The sequence below is a fragment of the Diachasma alloeum genome, unplaced genomic scaffold, assembly GCF_001412515.2.
Source record: "Diachasma alloeum isolate Michigan unplaced genomic scaffold, Dall2.0 Dall_scaffold_00178, whole genome shotgun sequence".
Lineage (NCBI taxonomy): Eukaryota > Metazoa > Arthropoda > Insecta > Hymenoptera > Braconidae > Diachasma > Diachasma alloeum.
In genome coordinates, this window is record NW_021680344.1 from 2013227 (window position 1) to 2034735 (window position 21509).

Consider the following 21509-nt stretch of genomic DNA (forward strand, 5'->3'; position numbering starts at 1 on the left):
TCGTTTGTTGTGGGGGGAAGGCTTACAGGTGCATTAGTTACATTCGAGATTATGATGAAGATGGATAGGGGTTTTTCAGGGGGCTGTTCTTTATGAACGAAAAACTTGGAAAAATCTAGCGAATTCGATAAATTTTAATATGGGATTTTTATTGAAATTCTATTGTTAATTCTGTTCGTCTTTCGCCAATTTTATTCAAGAATTTCGTAGCTTTACTGTGCTTTTTTTTCATAGAAAATATGCAATAGAAAAAATCAACAAATTTCATCTTTCTGTGCGACTTTTTCTATTATATTCTGCGATATTATATCTATTATATTCTATTATATTAATAACTGTTTGTAGAAAAATGTTTATAGATGTTGATTTTTCTCTACAACTTGTGTTCGGATTTTTCTTACATATTCTGTTCGGATTTTTTTTTATAGAAGAATTTTTCTTGGCCATGATTTTTCTAATTTTTTGTCTTGCATTTTATTATGAGAAACAAATAAAAAAACAGTGGAACAAACTTAGAACATTTGCGCACAAGAATTTCCATAGCTAATTCTTGTCTGAAACCTACCATAAATTGATCAAATATGTATGCGATGTTTTTCGCTCAAGAAATTATTTTTGTGATATTGGGTATAGTGCGATGATGATCAAGATTTAAATGGTTAGATCTCATCATTCTACTCGGCCGGGTTTTGAACTCGGAACCTGTCGCATGTGAGGCAACCACTTGACCCACTGCGCCAATTCACCGGGCATAGTTTGGTTACAATGAATCAAATTATAAAGTTTTTCCGGTACGGTCCTCAATTACTATGTTCACATAGTAATTTCTAATTTCATAATCTCCCGGTGTAGAATAAACTTTTTCATACATAGTACATGACAATCGTTCATTCTACCCAGATAACAGACGACCTCGCTCAGCCGCTATAAACATCAGTTCATTTCTCACAGTTTGAATACCAATTTAGAAGAATTAACTCAAGCTGCCGATGTTCCTAGAACAAAGAGCAGCACAACAATACAAAGGACCCAACACTTACCCCATTCTCCTCTCCCGGCACTACTGTTTAGCATCCTTATTAATGCAGACACAGGCTGAAAGGAGCAATCCCAGCGTAACGAATTGTCGAGTTGAATAAAGAGCCTAAATCTGTCTTCAAGAGTGACAAAAGGAACCCAATAGTGCGAGAGAGGTGAATTAACCCCGTTGAGGAGTTCCAAGAGTTGGGGGTAACTGTGAATCAGTTTAGCAATGTCGAGTGGCTGCATTTCGTGTCCTCTCCAATGAACAAGTTCTTTTTTCTCTTGAGGGTTGTAGTTTGTGTCGAGATCTAGTCATTCATTTTAGCTTTTCCATCATCTGCACCAGCTGAAGCATCACGAAAATAAAGAAGCGAGTCACAATTTAACGGTTAAGGAATGCAATCATTGAGTTGCATGCAATGAAATGTTTCTTCAATTCAATCTCGAAATGAGATTCTCGGTGAAATCGATTCTCAAGATGACCACAATATTTTTTTTTTCACAGGAAAACCTAAACATCAATCGCGTTTGTCATTTTTACGTTTTCTGAAGCGTATTTTGTGCTTGAAGTTGAAGCGTAAATTATACGTTCAAAATCACCGTAAATTACAGTTACATAAACGTAATTTCCCTAGTAGAAAAACATAAGGTGGAGGCGTAACATGCCTGATCAGAATTTCGGATCGGACTTGATCAGTTTCTGATCGAGACCTAAACAGAATTTCCACTCGGGTTACGGTTTCGTATTCGTAAATTATGATGATTTTTTCCGTATTTTACGTTTAGATATCCGCAATTAACGGCAGAGAAAAAAAAAAATTAATTTACAGTTCCCACGGATTTTTCCGTGAAATTATGAATTTTCATTAACAAAATGAAAGTTCATTTAAATAAAGTTATTTCAAGGGTAAAATATGACGTTTTTAAGGGGAAAATGTCAATGGAACTTCAAGCTTCTCAGAAGATTCAAATAAAGCCCCATTTTTTTAACGTGAGGATGACGGAAATTCCACAATGTACATGAATTTTCAAGTAAAAATGAATATTGTCTACCAAGTTCCCTTGAATTTTTAGGTAATTCCTTTAAAATTCTTGGAATTCCAGAAAATTTTAATTGAATTCCCTGAAAATTCAGAGGAATCTGGAATTCAAGGAGAAATTTATTTGAATTTTCCTGTTTTTTAATTAGTTTTCGCGGAATAATTGAACTGAAATTTAGCTTCTTCGGATTTTTCCATGAAATTATAAATTTTCATTGCCAAAATTTGTTGAACTTTCAGTGGAAATGTTACTTGTTTGAAATTCCCCGGATTCTCACCGGAAATTTCAGTGGAAAATTTTTAATAGTGAAAAAAAATTTAATAATCTGGTACACAGGTAAAGTGGTTAAAAATCCTCCTTCCAACGTGCATAATTTCCCCCGAATCAGTGCATTAGAAATTTTTGTCTAAAATTAACGGTACACTTTTTGGAAATTTTTATCGAATTTAATTCAATGTAATTTGGCATTGAACATTCATATTAAATTGGAAATTCAAATAAATTAAGAAATTCTCGCCTTTATGTTGCTTAAAATTCCGGAATTTTCCTGAATGTTCAGTGAAACTTGAAATTTCATAATTTTTTGTCCCCTAAATCGCATTCAGTGTTACTGTCCCGAAAATTAGTAGCGAACTGTTCGTAATTCAATTTCTAACAGTGTATCGATGATTCGTCTCAAACTTTGCTCTCCCCGCAATTTCCCATAAACTGTGACCCAGCAGTAGCTCTTCAACATGTTACCCCCACATTTCTAAATAAATACTATCGATGTCACGGAAGACGAGTGGGGAATTACTCCCCAAATACATCTACGAATACCAGAATGTGTACGGAAATGCCTTTCGTGCGAGAGCGGGGGCCCAAAACCCTTTCGCTTGGATTCCTGTTCACGTCGATGTTAACAGCCGAGCAGACTATATTCGGGAATATAAATTACCGACTAAACCGTTATCTGCGAATACATCTTCTGGATGACGGTGATGGTGGTGGGAGGGGACCGACGGGATTTGTGATCGCGTTAGGTCTTTTACTGGCTTGACACCTTATCGATATCCATTTACCCACCTGCATTCACTTCCTCCTCCAATGCAGCTGAACAGAGGAAAAAAAATTCCCTCCTATACGACTCTTATTCATTGGAGCACTGGATGGCTCACCCCATATTTTTTTTCGCGCGCCGAAAATCAAGGGAACTGCTACCTGTACCACCCAGCGGGTACTATCACCACCCGTATTTCACAGGATTGGCTGAGAAAATTTTTTTTTCTTTATTATGCAAATATTTGATAACAACAATTTCAACAGAAATTTTTAATTTTCTCCCGTGGGAGAATCGTTAAAAAAAATCAAAATCATTTCCTACTAAATTCTTAAAATATTTGGACTCCAGAATTTAAGATTTTTCAAATTTCCAGTTGGTCCATAATTGAATGGAGTGCGAAATATATATCCGTTATACATTTCCACATCCATTGCGACCTTTTCGATAACAGAAAAATATCTTCATCAGTTATTATTGGCTATTTTCTCAGCCTCCGCGTTTGTGGGTAGTTCCGCTCAGAGTTTGTGGGTAATACCGCCCAGGGTTTCTACAGGGCTGCTAGACTGTGCAGCTAGAGGGCGGTCGAGTGACAGCTCGATTATTCGGGATAGTCGGTGGCCACTGGAACATCGGGTAAATTCAGGATAATTTATTATTATTCACGGGAAATCTTTCTCAAAATGGAGCCAAACAATAGAAACGAAGGGTGAAAATAGGCAAAATTATAACAGTTGATCTGCACTCCTCAGAAAAGTCATCAAAACAAGGTGGGCGGTATTGGACGGATGCCGGGCGGTATTACTCTCAAAGTTCGATTCCATCGCTCACTGACCGATGGCAATTGAATTACACAATTAAATATGTTTAATGTTAATAAAAAATCTGTCCCCTTCACATCTTCGAGTAACCACTTAGGTGGGTGGTACCCGAGTGGAAATTCCGGTCAGGTCTTGATCAAGTTTGGATCAGGTTAGACCTGACCACTGATCAGGTATTGATCAAGTTGACGGATCCGGTTCTGATCAGACATATTACGCTTCTGACCAATCCAGATTTGATCAAGACGAATGAATCCGAACTTGATCAAGTCAACTGTATGAAAACCGGATGACTTGTCTGTCAGTATCAATAACAATTATCAATGATAATTAATTCAAAACAAAAGGTAATTCAATTCTTTCACCGTAGGCCGTCTCCCTTGATGAATCTCTACTGTTATTACCTCTAAAAAGGCTTATTATTTTTTTACCGATGCTGGGGATCGAACCGGGGACCCTATGATTGCAAATCCTATGCCCTAACCACTACGCTANTTGATCAAGTCAACTGTATGAAAACCGGATGACTTGTCTGTCAGTATCAACAACAATTATCAATGATAATTAATTCAAAACAAAAGGTAATTCAATTCTTTCACCGTAGGCCGTCTCCCTTGATGAATCTCTACTGTTATTACCTCTAAAAAGGCTTATTATTTTTTTACCGATGCTGGGGATCGAACCGGGGACCCTATGATTGCAAATCCTATGCCCTAACCACTACGCTATTTTTTTTTGTTTAACCATGTTTTATTTAATTTTTTACAGTGAGTATTTACATTTATTTACAATATTTACATTTAGGAAAAAAAACAGGTATACATATAAAAAAACTTAATGATAGGTATCTGTTGTAATCTAAACAAATGGTCCCTTTGTGACACTCGGATTTAATAAATTTATGGGTTTATTGTATAGAATTTAATATTGTTTTTTGTGGTAAATTGAACCTTTGCGCTGGATTAGTGCATATTGTTATTTATGTGGTAGGTGCGCTCAAAAAAAAAGGGAGAAGAAGAAATAAAAATAAAAGTGAACATAACTTATTGTATAAAAAAAAGAGCACATTTTGTATTAGTTATTTGAGTATTTAATATATGTATATGTTAATTCTGATTTGTGGTTTTTTAGATTTTATCAATCGTTTAGTATCTGAATAACCACTACGCTATCGCGCTATTACTATTGAGTAAATTGTACATTGCCTATATGATTTGTATCGGGGTATTCGTTGAATTTACGATTATTCTTCTTATTCCAGTATTCTCAGAGATAAAATATGTTCAATTAAATTTTTATTCATTTCATTAATGAATAATAATAATGATGATAACAATAGCTCTAATAAATAAATAGAAATTTGGTGATTTTTTTCTCAAGATCATTTGCGTGTAAGTTTGATACTCCTCTAATACGTATTTACGGCATCATCATCCCTCCCTTCTGTACATTTGAGAAAGGCTGGCTGTTAATCAAATTGATTAATTAAATTAAATTCATTAAATTAAATCAATTTAATTTAATTTATTTTAATTATAGTATAATGATCCTTTTTAAAGATTGAAAATCATTATTGATAATTGTTGATAAAACTTAATTTGAATAGTATAATAATAGTTAATTAAAGTATCCGAAAAACTTATTAAAATTAATGTCAGGTGGACCGGATCTGAATCTGATCATTTTCCCTTCAATTGACCCCGTTCAAATGCTGATCAAAGACATCAAATCTGAATTTGATCAAATTGGGGTCAGGCAGCCGACCTCAGGGTGAGATCGTACCTACCTGATCAGAACTTGATCTGAACCCGCCTGTAGTGTTTCGGATCCGATCTGCTGGACCAGAACTTGGTCAGGTTCTCATCAGGAATCACCGGATCAGTCGAACCTTACAAAAACCTGATCAAGTTCTGATCGGCCTTCAGGTGGGCCTGAAGCAATTTCCACTCGGGTACATGCGCCAGCTCCCCTACCTAGCAGTGCAACGAAATTGCAGAAGAGAATAATGGAATTGTCAAAATGACAATCGTCCAGATGAAATTACCCAGTGTAAACTTATTTTCTCCCAAACACCTACCCGATGGAACCAGCGAAAGAAAAATAATCCAGATATTACGTTCGTGTCAATATGAATCAGTTCCCTTGCGTGAGAATGACTTTGCGTGTTAGAAAGGTAAAAACTAGTCGATTTAGAGTTGAAATCCCCATACTCCTTTGACCCCTGAAATACTTATAAAATTCGCCCCACCATTCCGGCACGCATCAAAAGGGGTGAATCAACTGCAGGACGAATTGAATATTTTAAAATGAAATAGTGGGAAGAATGTCGCAGTGTGGCTGCATCGTCCACAAGTTTACAAAGGCTCTCAGCGTCACTTTCCTTTTTACGAACCCTTTCGCGTAGTTGGTTACACGTACCCAGCTCAGGTTTGTGCGTCATTTGCATTCTCATTAGCATGGGTGGCTCTGTGGCAACACAGGGAAGACCAAAGGATTCATGAACAGAGAGTGATGAGAAAAGAGAGGAACAGTCATGACCTGGCGTGATAGTTTAGACACTTCACTGAAATGAGAAAGCTTCCGAGTTCAAATCCAAGCTGGTTGGTTATGTGATAACATGAAAACGTGAATAAATATGTTTATTCATTTATTTGATCATTCATTTCTTTATTTGTGTATTGTTTTATGTTTCTGAGTGGGAACTTTGTAATCGTTCAAATTTAATTTTTGGATTTTTTGTATTATATAGACCCAGTATAATTCAAAAAGTTCGAAAATACAATTTTTAGACCTCGTCCGTACGTGTGTGTATGTGTATACGTATGTAACAGAGGTTTTCCTCCATTGTTCACTAATGAATGGATGGAATTGAATCTTTTTCATGTAGGTATTGTTAGGCCCTATCGATCGCCATTAGTTAAAATTTAATCCATCAAGTATTTTTTTCAATTTTCGGATTTTTTTGAAAATCGGTTGTCCCACGATAACTAAAAAATGTTCTGATTTGATTGAATGATGGCTTAAAAAATTTGTTTGGACGTCGTTTTGATCGAATTCTAAGATGAAGGCGATAGCAATTATTGTTATTTTCATTTATGTGAAAATTTGCAAAAAATTTGTATTTTTTGAAAATCAGACTTCCGGAGATATCTTTGAATGTCATACTTCAAATGAATTCAATGATAGCTTAAAATGTTTGTTTTAATTCCATTAAGTCAAAGTTGAAAGATGATTACGATAACTATATTGGTTGATTTAATTTTTATAATGATTGGTGAAAATTTCGAATTTTTTATGAATTTCCTTGAAAATGAGCTTTCTGTGATGTTTCAAATCCTTTCAAACATGTATAAAAGAAATTTTCGATTAACATTTTATCAAAGGGCTGAGAGGAGAGATAGAACCGTAACAAAGACAATGGGTTGTATAGAAGAAAGGAATAATAAAAACAACAATGATGATAACATTTAATCAAGTTGAAAATCTGACAAAAATAGTTTTAAAAAAATCTCATTCAATTTAATAAAATGAAATAAACAATAAATTATACATGATAAAAGGAAACGATTTGCAAAATAATCATTCGGAAGCATATGGTTAATTTACTAGCAAAAATAACTATGCGATATGCAATACACGAGCAATTTCCCACTTGTTATTAATTTATATATAAAATATTTATAATAATACATCCTGGTGATTAGAAAAGTAAAAAAGCTACAAAACAAAAAACCAACTGAGACTCATTAGAACAATCTACATCTCAACAAGATCGGATTCTTCGGCAAAATGTAAAGTATATCCGCTTTCCTTGAGAACGAGATGTTTGAGACACCTGATAGCAACGATCCAAGAGATAAGAATCAGAATCCCCTGTAGATTTTCCATGTTAGTTTTCCTGAAGTAGAGCATTCTTTTCCACATACCCAATGAATGATAAAAATCCCCGGAACTTAAATTCACTGCAGTTGGCGTTTATCCACCCATTATTTTCCAAAACTCTCGAAATGAATCCCCTAAAATTCAATCATGAGTGGTATAAACTCCATTAATGGTACACAACCTGCATCACTCATGCAATACCACAAGTGATTTAGTGCTCGTCCACCGCAGGTTCGGTTACCCCATGAGGAAATTCAATTTCGTTGTTCAGTGGGAGGTAGACCCTAGAATAGCTTCGTGAAACTCGCACGCTTCGTATTCATCGATCATCCAGGCATTGAATCATTTGAGGGTTATGCATCGACCAGAAGCCCCATCAAAAATTGTAAATTTCGTGCCATTGTCGGATGGTCGAAATCTAACACTCAAATATAAATATTATCGTTCCATCTTCTGCTTCAGTTTGATTAAAATGTATTTTAACAAGCACTGCATTGGGCTCTATCGGGCTCTACAGGCCCACGAATCTTTTGTATTAGGTGTGTGACTTAATTTTTACAGATTTTTCAGTAAATTTATTTAATATAAAAAAATACAGGACAACGAACTTAATCTTGGAAATATTGTCCATTGTTTTCTATGACCTTGCGCCATCTCTCAAGTAACATTCGAAGAGATGCCGCGAGAGACGAAACGATATGATACGAGATATCGATTTTTACTATCAAGCGAGAGACGAGACGAGACGAGAGAAATTGATCGAGAGACGAGAGAAAATGGACGAGAGAGTGAGATTTATGAGGAGAGATAAATTAATTACCTTAAAATACCTTGAAATAACGAAAAATATTTATTTTTATCTTCATAAACTTTAAAAGTTCTTGGAGAGTTGACCGTTCTGGCCCTTGACAAACATATTTAAACGATTATTTATGTAGAATCTGTAATATTTTTGAATAAAACGTCCAGTTTTTGTCAAATTTGTTCTCAGTTTTTTCTTAATTAAAGGAGATAGAGCACATTTAAACCAAGAATTCAGGGATACCAGCGCCCTGACATTTTTATCCTCTAGTCGACTCCGTAGTTTGCGTACAACTAAACCCGCTCTCGAAAATAATCCTTCCACTGGTACACTAGATGCTGTGATAGACAATAAATCATGAGCCATAGCAGCTAAGCGAGGATGTTCTCATGTAAAGAATAATTCGCACACTTCAAATACATTCATTTTTTAATTTCAGTAGCGAAATGGTAAAACGGTGTAAGTCGACTTATTTCCCAGTTGAGTTTCTGAGGAATATTCCTGAATCTAAGAGAGATAGCGAAATTTTTCTAATTATATTTGTTGTAGGTCTCAATCGGCTCTGTAAAAAAAGTCATAAAAAAAGTTTGCTATCTCCCTTACATTCCAAGATATTCAGTAGTAATACCCCGAGAGCTTCAAAATGATCGGGTATTTCCCGATAGCTTCGTTGCAAACAAACAAGAGTGTCAAGTTTTGTAAGTTTAAAAATCCCGAGCGCGAAGGGCTGCTCATTGAAAGCTGGCCAATAGTAAAAATGACTTAAACCGTTTTACCACTTCGCTACTGATTTAATATCCCTCAAAAAAATAGAGAGTTTAATATAAAAATAATTATCAATTTACTTGTACTCATTGAGATATTTGTGAACACTACAAAATACTCCAAATATAAATTGAGAAATATTGTATGATTCTCATCACTCGTATTGCTTTCCGCAATGAGAATGATGATAAACAATGAATTAAAAAAAGAAATATTGAATCTGACAGAAAACAAGGCATCGTTGTCAGTGTACCAAAATACTGATGAATCCTAGAATGCAACAAATACCAGAGTCACTGATTAAATTACCGAATGATATAATTAAATCAGATGTTGAAGAGCTCCCTCCCCTACTTCCACCTCAAAATACAAGGGCAACGGCTGAGAATGAGGCCAATAGGGATTTGGAAGCACTCACCATAAAGCTCCGAGCTCCCTCGCCAGTATAAATACGATACAGAGAGGATTGGTGAACATTGCAAACTCGTCTTTACTCTCTTACCATCCTGCGGTGTCCGAACAAAGACGGAAAATCCTACAGCAGGAAATTTCCCTGTTGCTCGCCGAGTCCTAATCCCTCTGCCCTGTTTGTTAATGAGATTTGTTCGCTCCGTTTGTTCCAGATACAGCTGAGGAGAGCAGGATAGCCACAGAATGCCCCAGTCGCGTGCATTTCAAGTACGATGACGCGGAAAAGTTGGCTGCGAACCAGGCGAAAGGGGTGCGATTCGGCTGGATGGAGTCGTCCTCACTGTCAGCGATTTACAATCAGTTGTCGCATCATCTATTCGGTGCTAATAGCCGTATGGATGACGATGCAAGAGGGTAGTGGAGGGGAGTGTCCGGCATCGGAAAAAATGCCGGGGTGTCCGTGCTATAATTTCGAGGACGGTCTGTTTTTGGAGTGTCCTGGGGCCACTGAGGACTCACTGAAGACCGCACTCGCTAATGTGATCGGTTCTGCCAAGTCGAAAGGTTTTAAGATCAAATTGTCCGATTTAAGACACTTTTGCCTCAATTGAAGACATTCGAAGACTATTAAGTCATTAGTCAAAACAAGACATTAACCCCATTAAGATATGGAATCATAAGACGTGTTCCGTAACTGCTCCACTTTCTTCCAATTTATTTAATAAATTCAATTCAAACGATTGGATCTTTTCATACAGCACGATCGACCATTAAAAAAATATGAATGAAGTATTTGGAAAGACAAATGAGACATCACAAGTTCGAAACAAAAGATTCTTGAGTAAGACACCTAAAATGTGCAGAAAGCATATTTTAATGTCTTAAGTTCAGACACTAATGTTTCACTCTCAATATCTCTATATGAAACAATTAACGAAGTAGTAACCAAACCTCTAATTGTTACCCATAATGCACTAATCTAATCCCTGACGATTATCACTCAACTTATCTTATGGACTGTAATCACGCTTGTGCCCGAAAGGGGTCTTGATTTTTAAAATCAATTTATCCCATTTAAAACACTTTTGCCTCAATTGAAGACATTCGAAGACTATTCAGTCACTAGTCACGACAAAACATTAACGCCATTAAGACATAGAATCATAAGACATGATCCGTAACTGCTGCACTTTCTTCCAATTGATTTAATATATTCAATTGAAACGATTGGATCTTTTCATACACCACGATCGATCATTAAGAAAATATGAATGAAGTATTTGGAAAGACAAATGAGACATCATAAGTTCGAAACAAATATTCTCGAGTAAGACACCTGGAATGTCCAGAAAGCATGTCTTAATGTCTTAAGTTCAGACACTAATTTTTCACTCTCAATGTCTCTATATGAAACAATTAACGAAGTAGTAACCAAACCTCTAATTATTACCCATGATGCACTAATCTAATCCCTGAGGATTATCACCCAACTTATCTTTTGGACTGTAATCACGCTTATGCTCAAAAGGGCATACCCTCTGTTTACTATACCACATAAGACTCCGATGCTCGTATCATCCCATTACCTGGATAGGTAGCAGATTCCAGTTATACCCCTAAACAGTATACAAAGCCCTTAATTGAATAATAATTAGTTAATTAATGAGTTAAATAGACTTCATTATCTGAAGAAAATCGGCATTCCATTACTGAAAACCCGCAGTCACCCACTGAACCGATTTTTTACTTTCAGAAGTAATCGTTCAATCACTGAGTGTCTACGAGCTGGACCGAAAAGTGGAGGAGCTCAAGGCAACGATATTCCCCCTTGGTTCCCAGATAAAACATCTCCAAATATCACACTCCGGATTACGAGAGATTGATGAAGACGCGTTCGATCGCTTGGGAACAACCCTCCAATCCCTGGGTATAGTCTCCAGCCAACTGCAGACTGTTCCACAGAAGGCATTGACCCCTCTGACTGGTCTGACTAGCCTCGACCTCGAAGCGAATCAAATTCGCGAACTTCCGAGGAACAGTTTCTTTGGCTTATCCCTGATAAAATTGAACCTGAAGGGAAATGAGATCGGCAAAATATCGGAGGACGCTTTCGCGGGGCTGGAGACGAGTCTCACTGACTTGGACCTATCGGAAAACAAAATCAGGATTTTCCCGATGACATCGTTGCGGAGACTTGAGAATCTATTATCTCTCAGACTAGCCTGGAACGACGTATCTCACTTACCTGAGGATGGCTACTCTCGCTTGGATACCGTAAACTATCTCGACTTGAGTAGCAATAATTTCGAAGTCATTCCCTTGAACTGCTTCCGCTGCTGTCCAGTACTTCGTACCCTCTCACTGTCTCACAGCTCTGCCAACTCGGTCGATAAAGACGCATTTATATCACTGAGCCATCTCGAATCCATCGACCTCAGCCACAACAAGATCATCTTCCTGGACGTAGCAACCTTTCGTGCCAATCCCAAACTGAAGTCCATTGACCTAAGCCACAATCACCTTCACTACATCCGAGGAATCTTCGCTCGACTGCCAGAACTCAAAGAACTCTTCCTCGCCGATAACAACATCCTGGAGATCCCCGCGGATGCCTTCTCAGAGTCCGTGAGTCTCTCCGTCCTCTATCTCCAGCATAACGCCATCAGACGGATCGATTCGAGAGGACTGGCGACCCTCGGCCAATTGGCACAGCTCCACCTGAGTGACAACTTCATCGAAAAAATCCCTCGGGGCTTCCTCGATTACTGCGATAACTTATCAACACTGTCGCTCGACGGCAACAAAATACGTGACTTGGAAGTCGGTACTTTCGCCAAGTCAAAGCTGCTTAGAGAACTACGGCTTCAAGATAATCAGATTACTGAGGTTCGACGTGGAGTGTTCGCACCTCTGCCAACTCTCCTCGAGCTGCATCTCCAGAATAATGTGATCACCGATATGGAAACAGGTGCATTGAAGTCCCTTCACAACCTTCAACACATCAATCTCCAAGGAAACTTGTTAGCTGTACTCGGCGATGTGTTCCAAATCTCCGCTGATTCCGCTGGTTCACTTGTATCGATCCAACTAGACAGCAACGGTCTTGGAGTCCTGCACAATGACTCATTGCGAGGACAAACATCCGTGCGGATCATGTGGCTGGGCCACAACAGAATGACACGTCTCCAGGCTCCCCTATTCCGGGACCTTGTGGTCGTCGAACGACTGTATTTGACCAACAACTCAATCTCAAGAATTGAAGACACAGCATTTCAGCCTATGCAGGCGTTAAAATTCCTGGAACTCAGTATGAACCGGTTGAGCCACGTGACCGGTAATACATTCTCGGAGCTGCATGACCTGGAGGAGTTGTACCTGCAGGACAACACGTTGAGAAAGATCGATCCGTATGCTTTGACAGCCCTGAAACGCCTGCGAATTCTGAATCTCGCTAATAATTATCTGACTGTCTTGCACAGCACGATGTTTCAGGAGAGCTTATCTATCAGAACATTGAACCTCAAGAATTCTACGATCAGTGTCATTGAAGCAGGTGCGTTCAAAGGGCTCACCAATCTCTACGAGCTGAATTTGGAGGACAATCATCTGACAGCTCTATCTCTGGATCATCTGGACATTCCAGGCTTGCGGATACTTAAGATATCGAATAACGACTTCAGTGAGATCGATGGGGAGTCACTCAATGGGTTGTCATCGCTCCAACAGCTATCCGTCGAGCGTTCGCAAATCCATCGACTACCGTTCGACACATTCTCCAATAATAAGCATCTCGGGAAAATTCTACTAAGTAACAATCAACTTCATTCACTACCTGGCTCACTCTTCTCCGGTCTCGACTCCCTCCGCGAAGTCAAGTTAGACGGCAATAGTTTCCAGGAAATGCCGTACGAAGTCTTTATAAACTCCACGACAATAGAATTTCTATCGCTATCGAACAACGTAATCCTGCATATCGACGCATCCAGACTAAACGGATTAAGAAACTTGCGTGAGCTGGATCTAAGCAGCAACTACATAATGTCAGTGTCAGGTTTCTCCGATGCCAATTTCTCGAGATTAATATCCATCGATCTCAGCCACAATCATCTCACTGCCTTGCCAGCCAATTTCTTCATCAATGCCAACCAACTACGTAAAGTTGACATATCAGGTAATAAATTTCGTCAGCTACCAGCTGTTGCTCTGTCAGCGCGAAATATGCCGAATCTCGGTTGGCTCAATATTACGGGGAATCCCCTCACCAGAATACACGAGTTCAGCTTGGAGTGGAAGTATCCATCACTCGAGGAGATCCATATATCAAGAACCAATTTGACAATGATCACGGGTCAAGATTTCGAGGCGTTTCCATCGCTTCTGCACCTCTTTGTGACTAACAATTTGATATCACGAGTGTCACCCAGTGCATTTCAAAGTTGCCCGAAACTATTGACCCTGGATTTGAGTGCAAATGACCTGGAGCTGTTGCCCCAGGAGAGGCTCAAGGGTCTCGAGCACTTGAAACTTTTGAATTTGACACGTAATCATCTCAAGACGCTCGAGGATTTCTCGGAGGACTTAAAGGGACTTCGAGTACTCGACCTGTCGTATAATCAAATTCAATCGATAGGGGAAAATACATTCAATCATCTCGATAATTTGGTGGAATTATATTTATATGGAAATTGGATATCGACAGTATCGACAGGTACATTCAAGAGCCTGAAGAAATTACGTGTGTTAGACGTGAGTGGAAATTCACTAGAGAATTTACCTCTGAATGCATTTCAACCCCTTGAGACACAGATAAGGAGTCTACGTGTTGAGGGTAAGTGAATATGCGATATTACTGGTGTTTACTTTAATCTGGTGTAATAATGGAACCGGAGACAATTTCAAAGTTCCATTCTCCTGTTTCCACTTTAGTGACTTCATCCTTAATTCGCTCAAAGTTTAAACATTTCGGGGTACTATTGTTAACAGAGAATCCATTGCGCTGCGGTTGCGAGGCACAGGAGCTGTGGGAGTGGCTGCGCGATCACCAGAAACTCATCAGAGGGAGCAGAGAGCGTGATAAAGAGGATGGGATGGGGGTGAGCGATGGTGAGGATGGATTGCTGAAGTGTGAACAGCCGACTGAACTGCGCGGCCTTGTGTTTCTCGACCTTGATCCACATGCTTTCTGCTCCGAGCCTTTGGTGATCAACATTATGGTGCAGGATGTGAGGGATTCTACGGCTGTTGTGCTGTGGCAGAGTCGAAATCACAGTGGGGTGCATGGATATCAGGTCGCTTATCGTGATGTTGGTAAAGTTGATGAGGTGAGGATTCATTGAGTTTTTCTTATGATTGTCCCCATGTTTTTCATAGATAATGTTCATAACGAGAGGCTACTCACTGCCGAAATCACGGCGCCACTCTGGCATGAAATCATTCCGAAATTACTCCAAAATTATAACTAGCTGTACTACACAATTTAGGAAATAATAAATGATGAAATGTGAAATGAGTGTCAAGTTAAGCTAAGTTATCATCACAGATGACTAATATTCATTCATTGTTCATATTGTTGTTAAACGTGATTAATTTTTGGAAATAATGAGAGTTCTAATCGGATGTCGAGAAGGAATTGAAAGTTTATACGATATTGTTTTTACATTTTATTGTACAGTTGACTCTCGCTAGTTGCTCATCAAAAGGGCTGTAGGCATACCATTTCCAAGAAATTCGCAACGTTCCACCGGCCCACGCTCCTCAACCAATGCCGACTCATGTTCTCAGAAAAATGAGAGGGAATGATTAGTTTGATTTTCGAATCAAATTATTTGCATCTTTGTGTTTACGTATGGAGAATAAATGAAAGCGATAAGGCGGCCGAGAGTGGGGGCCAGCACTCGAGCGTCCGAGAATGGGGCGTCCGTTAATCACGTGACACTTTTTAGGGGGGGGGGGGGGGGGGGGTGAGCAGGTATCGCGGATAATCACAAAGGGGGTAGGGGGGATCTTGGGGGATATCACGTGCATTTTATTGTTCAAATACCCAAGAAATTATTCGGTAAATACATTTGATGCGTTGGCTGATAAACAAAACGAAGATATAATTCAACTGGACAATAACGGATTGTTGAACCCTGACAGTAGAGTGTTTGTTAGTGTTGAACAATATTTTAACAATCCTTGGATTGATGACGACTCATGAATTCAGAGTCTCTTCTGTACGAAACGTGCTAATATGGAGAAGACTTTTCCCAAAGAGACACGATTGGAAAGGCTATTTCCAAAGAGGAACTATTTGCAGAGTGATCGATATCAAATATCGAAACATTATACTATTGAAATTAATATACTTAAGAGATGAAACTATGACTCATATACTTTAACGATTTGTTTTTGGAATAAAATTATTTTTCATTCATTAGACGTGTATAAAAGAGTTGTCTTTTTAACAAAAAAAAATTTTTGTTTTTTCAAATGCGATCATTTTTTATACTGAGCTTTGAAAAAAAACACACGTGATAACATGCCGGGAGGGGGTCAACGAAATGTCACGATTGATCACCAGGGGGGGAGGGGGTCAGAAATGCGCCAAAATTGGATCACGTGATTTATGGACGCCCCCGAAGGGGCTTAGGGAAAAAAGAGCAACTAACGAGCGTCCAACTAGCGAGAGTCTACCAAAGTTCAAAGGATTGCAGCATGAATCCACTTGGCATTGAATTCCACTTCATTCGATCGGTTTGATTTTCTTCATCGTTATTTTCATTTTTAGGATCATGATGTTCCACGGAATGAAAATGGAGAAATATGCCCATTTAAATTAGTTATTGAAAGTAAAAATGAATAAAATGAAGATATTTTATTCTACAAATAATTATATAACATTTTTTCATACTTACATATTAATTTTTATATAAAAAAATGGTATTTAAAAAACTATAGATCGCAAAAATGAAATAACTGAAAAAAGAAGAAAAATGTGACAAAAAATCGCAAAAATATGCTGTTCCAAACTATTCTCAAATTAAAAATCAATACTCGTTTCACCGCTCCACTAGAGAATTGATTATAAAATTTATTCAAAGTACCATCGGCACGCAGTTGATTCTCATATAATCCGTCCGTTTAACTATCTCCTAAACCAGATTAGTTTTTCAAATATGCATAGGGCTCTTACTGCCGTTTTAATGAATAAGCGAATTAAAATGGTATTAGCAGGAGCTACCATTTAGTTATGAAACCGGGAATTAGGAAGATACTTTGGAGAAGTAAGCTCCCTGTAGTTTCAAACACGTATTAAAGTTGGTACTCTGAATTGTGTATGTTTGATAAATTTACCAGTTTGTACAGCTTATCAACTTGAATTAATTCTCAGCCTTCTCGGGATATTGCCATTTAACTTTTATCATCTTCTTGGGATGTTTTCGGTGCAATAATAATTGTGTACTCTTGTGATGAAGGGAGATGGGGTCGTAAATTATTCTGGAAACATCCGTGGACGTGAAGATATCCAAGTATCTTAGAGTTTGGTACAGACTATTGATTCAACCATTTGCAATCATGAAAATTGCATTTTTCACAGAATGATTATTCTTTTAAACATTTGTTGTTTATAAATAAATCTCTCCTATTTGACTGATGATGATTGACCTCTAAAATGATTTCTAAAGTGGTTTCTATTAAAGTCAATGATTTCGTGTAGCTTCAACCAGATTTCAAATCTCTTCGATCACCTGAATCACTAATAATCGAATTCAATTCCCCTAATTTATCATTACAGATCCACGCAATGATCCTGGAACCAACGTCTCGCTCCGTGAAATTAGAAAAATTGTCTTCCAACACCGAGTACTTAGTCTGCGTCCTGGGCCTTGGTAACTGGTTACCGCAGGCCGACGGTAAAACCCCCCTAGGACAATTCAACTCGAGCAAAAACGATCTCCTCGACCCCTCGTCACTCCCAGAAATGATGGATTCCTCGACAAGTCTATGTACAAAGGTAAAAACCCCCGAAAAACCCCGGGTCATACTGGTCAGTGGTGATGGTGCAGCGATGAGTGATTCTAGTGGTGCTAAAACAGTTTTAACTCGTAGATTAGGCTTAATTGTGGGGTGCTGCATGGGCTTTGTCGTCTTTATACTCCTCGTCTCCGTTCTTGGCTATCTTAAGGTCAAGAAACAGAGGGAGGCGGTGAAGAGGGATCAGCAGACTGTGCCACCCGAGTACATTTCCTACCGTCACTTTAGCATACAGAGTGGCGACGCCGGTCATAATAACCGCGTTAATAATAATCAAGACATGGAGTATACGTCTGGGCATGTTGATAATGTGGGACAGACCACGTTGAGTGTATAGCGTCAAGCAAGCGGTCCTGCAGATGACACGGCTATTACTAATGTGTAATTCGTGATTTGAGAAAATTTAATCTGACAGGATCGCGATTTAAGCGGGAGAACTGCTCATCTATGGAACATTTCAGATGATACACGGTTTCTGTACCGAACGATGTCGTTAAACACTTGCGCGTAAAGTGACATTTTACGTACGCTTCGTACGCAAATTCCCACTTTCCACACATTGTGGTGAAAAATAGGGTTCGATGCTCGTGGAAAAAGTATTCTTTGACGTGTACAATAATTTCGAGATACAGCCCAATCTTCGTACAAGATACCGCAGGGACCACAGGGGAATAAAATTCTGAAAATAACGTATTCCCTATATTACTTGCGCTTAGATGGGAAAATATTTTGATTTGATATTCTTCATACAAGATACTAGATGATTTCCATTTTTCATGATCATTTGAGTACGATTCCTGATGTAAAACACGAATAAGTTAGTTTGTTAAGAGGGGCCTGCGAGGCAAAATTAAGACTTTCATTGGAATTTTGGTTTTCATAAAAATTGGGTGGAATTTAGTTTTGTTTTGTCTATCTATTCATTAAAAAATGGACGTAAAACACATGGTGCAATACGTGTAAAAAATAGATATTTTACCAAGTTTTATGACCGATGCGTTCAATTTTTTTAATGGAATTTAACGAGTGCCCATTCGTTTTGAAATTCAATTGATGTGCAATTAAGTTCTAGATCACAGATGCATATATTTTCAGTAATTTCTGCGATATTTCAACTCCATTCCCACTCAATTCTAGCCCCTTTATCGAGTATCTTATACGGAGACTGGACTGTATTACAGTTTCACGTATAAAAAAGTGAATAGAAAAACATAGCGCTTTCCTTAAGAAGTTCTATTTGATTTCTATTGGAAGTCTATGAACATTCTATTGGATTTCCACTCGAATTCTATAACAAAATCTCTGTGTTTTTGGCGCTGTTCTAAGAGATGCTCATCTTGAAATGGCATGGCCGCCGCGCGAATCATCAGCCTCTTGAGCCAAATGTTTCGTTGTTGAAAGCAGAGCCAAAATATCTATCTGTTTATGCAGCGTCTTCCAAATCTTGAGCGAAATATAAACAAAGTATTATCAGAATTTTCTGAACTGAAATAATTGCGACCGCTAAGATGTTCAATGGCGATGAAAAAAAACGACGCGCTGCTGCAATTCTTCAATAGAATCGGCGAAAAAAATTACACAATTTTCAATAGAAGTTTAATCGAATTTTCTGAGAAATTCACTAAACTTTTTAATGAAGTTTTTGCTTCTGAATTGAAGCATTGTATACGTTAAATTCGAAATTCCAATTTTTTTGTGTGTCAGGATAACTAATTTTGGCTTCAGGAGCTCGAATATGCTACTTTTCGACCATGTCCGAATGTGCGTATGTATTTGTGTAGGTGTATGTATGTGATCGATTTTTTTCGACGATAACTGAAAAATGATTGCTTATATAAATCCCATTGTGATCTAAAATACTCTTCCCAATTCCATCTTGACCGAGTTTGTTGTTGAAAAAATTTATTTTGAAACCAATATTCAGAGAAAGGTAAAAAAATTTAACGTTCGGGCAATATTGGCTACAAATTCTGGCTAATTTTAGCTGCCAACGTTGAGGCAATGGTGGCTGTCAACATTGGGACAATGCAGGCTCTTAACGTTGGGATAATGTTGGCTACCAATGTTGGGGCTATCTCGGCTACCGATGTTGGAGTAATTTTCGTCTGCCAGCATTGAGGTAATGTTGGCTGCTAACGTTGGAGAAATGTTGGCTGAATGAATCATTGAATTCAATTAAAAATACATCGCCACAAAAATTCCATTCGGAAGCAAATTGCTCATTTATTGGCAAAAAGTAGTGACAGTGACAAAAACAATTTCCTACTTGTTTCGTACGTTCCCACTTGATATTTCTCCATGTTCCGTATTTGAGCAGTTCATCCTATTCTCAACGTAAACACGACGACGGTAGCGTTACCCTCCATTTGGCAAGTATGCCTCGGGAACAAGATAAAATTTATGAATCAACGAAACAATTGACGATCGTACCCACTTCCGGGAAGATCAATTAAAAGAGACTGTGAGAATACACAGAATCGAATGAGTGATGGGGGATATTCTCAATGTGATAGCTGCGTGTTGTATTGTATACTTGTGATATTAAAAATTCAGCGGTGGTGATAATGACTAAGAAATGAGAAATTTTTTATGACGGCCGAGGCGATAAATTAATTACTGATTAACGGAGTTGAATGATATTATAATGGAGGAATTAAGAGACATTGAGTATAACATGTTGATGTTCGATTACTGTTGGCCAGACCTTTTGCGGTGGGATCTCGATATTTATGGACTCAAGGCGGAAATAAATGTTGCTGATGCTCTACTCTTCGTTGCGTAATTAGTAATTAACTACTAAACACTGTGTGCCATTCATTCCTTACTCTTGCATGTACGCAATAATTCAGTGGCTGAAATTCTTTGATTCACATCTTTTTGTTAATTCATTATTGATAATTGAGGATTATTTGATTGCTCAAGATATTTTGTTCGGATTATTTCTTAGAAATTCGTCAGCTCAATTTTCAATAGTTTCGCTGGTTTTTTTTTAAAGAAGAAAATCTATTTTAAAAACTTGTACAATTTCAAGTCACGAAATTTATAGAAAGAAAAAATACATTAATGCTATAAATTATTCTAAAAAATTAAAATGTACAATTTTTTTCTATGAAATATTTTTATCTATTAAATTATATGATTATTTTTTTCTATTAAATTTTCTATTCATTTGAAGAATTAACGAAAAACTAATCGAATTTCAATAAAAAAATAACAGAATTTTCTAGCGTTAGGTTTTTCTATTGAATTATTTCGTACGTGTATTTTTTTCACTACTGACATCTGTCTCAATGGACCAGGACATTGCAATCCATCTGAAAATGTAACAGTATTTTTTTCCATTTGATAAATCTATCCATTAATTCTTTTGAGAATAATAAATCTAACTCTGTCCATTTGAACGATGCAACAAATAAAAAATGTACAGTATCTCAAAACTTTTTGAATTAGGTCAAGAATTCCCGAATGAATCATGTGACACCGGAGCTAAAAAACCGAGAACATTGAAAATAATTTTTCTGCACAATTGTACTCTGCGCATACATCACTGTAATAAATAATGAAATTGTTTTTTAAAATATGAAGGTATTGTTTTATTTTATCTCTTTTATGAAGATAAATTATCATAATTTATTCATGCATTTTTCTATTGAGACATTTCCTATATAAATTCCTCGACATAATTTTTTAAAATTTTTTTCCACTTTAT

The 21509-nt window shown here is 37.6% G+C and overlaps 1 protein-coding gene across 1 annotated transcript; it reads left to right on the forward strand.

The window, feature by feature from the left end:
• The first annotated feature begins 10056 nt into the window (after positions 1-10056).
• On the forward strand, positions 10057-20917 carry LOC107040398 (protein artichoke). Its single transcript, XM_015260479.1, has 4 exons — positions 10057-10348; positions 11538-14612; positions 14768-15105; positions 17562-20917. The coding sequence occupies exons 1-4, from the start codon at positions 10057-10059 to the stop codon at positions 18135-18137; spliced, it is 4281 nt and encodes a 1426-aa protein (XP_015115965.1). The 3' UTR covers positions 18138-20917.
• Positions 20918-21509: the final 592 nt, after the last annotated feature.